Source organism: Leptonychotes weddellii, chromosome 12 (genome assembly GCF_054177405.1).
Source record: "Leptonychotes weddellii isolate Sample4059 chromosome 12, ASM5417740v2, whole genome shotgun sequence".
NCBI lineage: Eukaryota > Metazoa > Chordata > Mammalia > Carnivora > Phocidae > Leptonychotes > Leptonychotes weddellii.
Window position 1 is genome coordinate 93,423,772 of NC_138380.1, and position 2,798 is coordinate 93,426,569.

A 2,798-nucleotide genomic window follows, 5' to 3' on the forward strand; every position below is an offset into this window, starting at 1 on the left:
ACCAAAAATGGATTTTTCCACTTTGAGAGACAACAAAGAACTCCAGGTAAAGTTCCTGGTAAAGTGACAAGAGACTCATTGCACTGTAGCTATTACCCAAGCCTCAAACAACTGGCAGCCTTTTGGGGAGCCTTGGAGCATCCTCGAAGAAACCCTACCCTAGTTCTCTTCTCTAAGGAGGAAAGACAAACCAAGAGGCAAGACAACACGGAAGGTCTATTTATTCAAGAGCAGCTTTGAAAAGGAATCCTCGAGACAGTGAGGGGATGTATTTCCCCATTTCTACTTCACTCCTTTCCCACATGGTTCTGTCCTTCGCAGGCTAGAGCCTGATGCAGAAAAGGGGACTGTCTTATATGTACTTATACACGACCTTGGAGGGCACAGTCTGGAGGTGCAGACGGACGGGACATTTATAAAAGTGGGACAGCAGAGTCTCACTGTAGCCCACCAGGAAGTAGAACTTGTGTGCAGGCAGCTGCCTCAGGACCAGGGCACAGATCTCCAGCTGGTTAGCCCGGCGCTTTAGGATGAGTTGGTCGGCCAGACACCCTGGGAAGGTGCCCAGCATGAACTTTCGGAGGAAAACATCCTCCACTGTTCGCTCTGCAGCATGATCCTCCCCATCCAGGTTACCTGAAAGGAGAAGGGCACCTCGAAGACTCAGCAGAAACTCCAGAGGTAACATCCAAGAGCACTGGGCACTCAATTCCACCCCCACCCTGGCTTCTTCTCTCTTCTTCTACAAGTGGAATAAAAATAACAACACTTTGAAGTTCAAAGTATTATTTCATTACATTCGCAAACAAATCCCGTGATGTAGGTATTATCAGTTATCCTGGTTTTGCAAAAGGGAAGATTGAGACCTTAGCAGGGCACAAAACTCAGATGATCCTTTCCTGTCTAGACCTTTCCCACTCTTTCTGGACATTTATAGAAGCACTGGCCATCCCTTGGCCCAGAGAGATGAGGCCACCAGCTACTTCTGAGACTGGGGACATGAGCTCTCTCACCAGCCAGGCCATGGCCTCCATCAGTGGATTCTCAGTGTAAATCCTAAAACTCCTACACCTCCAACAGTATGCGTGAAGAGTCTCCACATCCATCCCCAGACCTCCAAACCCAGCCCCAGGTTCCCAGATCCTGAAACTCCTACACCTTGTACAGTATGCCTGAAGAGTCTCCACACCCGGGCGTCTGGGTGGCTCAGTTGGTTAAGTGACTGCTTTCAGCTCAGGTCATGATCTTAAGAGTCCTGGGATCGGGTCCGCATCGGGCTCCCTGCTCAGCGGGGAGTCTGCTTCTCCCTCCGACCCTCCCCCTCTCATGCTCTCTTTCTCTTCTCTCTCAAATAAATAAGTCTTAAAAAAAAAAAAGAGTCTCAACACCCAGCCCCAGACTTCCACACCCAGCCCCCGCCCTTAGAACCAGAACCTGAAAAGGGCGGGGGGGACAGGAATCTGTAGTTTAAGTTCTCTAGACAGATGGATCTCAAAACACCCAAGTTGAGAAGCCTCATACTGAACAAAACACAGCTGATTCTCCTTACTTCCCAGTAGTTATGTTCTATAAGGTCACCATGAGCAATGAGTTAGGGAACACTGAACCCTTGCTCCTAGGGGATATAAGGGGTTTGGTTTCTGCATGCCCTTGGTTAAGACACATCAATATATAACCTTGTTTCATGTGTGTTTCTGTCTAAAGACCCCTTGTTTCATACACATGACCCATTAACACTGAACTCTGCTAACAGCATCCTAACTCGTGCCTGAAGGAAGCTTGCCTAACATGCATATTTTCCCCCCAGTGTACGTCACACCCTTCTTGGGCTTCACACTTCAGCATTAGGGCTGTTTTAAGGCAGCGAAGTCACCCCCAAAAAGCGCAAAACTAAACATGGGGCACTAACGGATCTCGAAGAGAACACTCGTTTACAGCATGAGCGGTATGAAGACGGCAGCGCCCCGGGCAGGGAAGGTGTGGGCGCGGTGCCGGCTCTGCCCACGTCCCACAGCGACTCGGGAGAACGAACTCTGAGAATGAGGACCTCTGAACGAGGAGGACTTGAGTCCAGCCTCCGCACGTGTTTATCTGGTGTCTGCGTGACAGCCACGGCCGAGAACTTCATCCGCGGGGCCCCCAGCACCGCGGCCCCTCACCTGTGTGCAGCGACAGCCAGCCCTTGCGGTGGGCGATGTAGTGCGGTGCGTGCGCCTCCTCGTACGTCACCGGCTTGTCCCCCTTGCCCACTCTGACTCGGGCCGCCCGGTTCTAGGAGCAGAGATGGGCCGTGACTCTACGCGCCCACCGACCCAAGCTGCGGTGCCCCACCCCCGCGCCCCCGGCCCCGGCCCCTCCGCCCCGGGCCCTCGGGTCCCCAGCTCCTCCGTTCTCCGCTCCCCGGACCCTCCGCCCCCGGGTCCCTGGCCCCCCGGACCCAGGACCCCGGACCCCCGACCCCAGGACCCCCGGACCCCCTGGGCACAGCCGCGCTCACCTTGGCGCAGACCGCGGACGTATGAAGAGCGCGCCAGGAGAACGGCAGCTCTCGGCTCCAGGAGAGCACCTGTGAGAAGAGGGGGATGTGAGACGGAGACTAAGGCCCCCACCACAGACCCGGGACCCCGCCAGCGTCGCCCACTCACTCGGAGCCCGAGCCCCCGGCAGCACACGGGCGCCGCCATCTTGGACCCAGCGCAGCGCGCCTGACGTACTACGGCGCCGCGAGGGGAGACGAGGCGGGGCGACCTCAGGGCAAAGGTCAACCCCCGGCAGGCCGCGACGGCGGACGAGACCAA

At 55.6% G+C, this 2,798-nt stretch overlaps 1 protein-coding gene across 1 annotated transcript; it reads right to left on the bottom strand.

Annotated features, from left to right (window-relative positions):
• Positions 1-204: 204 nt before the first annotated feature.
• On the bottom strand, positions 205-2,798 carry MRPS24 (mitochondrial ribosomal protein S24). Its single transcript, XM_006751016.3, has 4 exons — positions 2,646-2,798; positions 2,498-2,566; positions 2,160-2,271; positions 205-636 (listed from the first exon to the last, which is right to left on the bottom strand). The coding sequence occupies exons 1-4, from the start codon at positions 2,682-2,684 to the stop codon at positions 353-355; spliced, it is 504 nt and encodes a 167-aa protein (XP_006751079.2). The 5' UTR covers positions 2,685-2,798; the 3' UTR covers positions 205-352.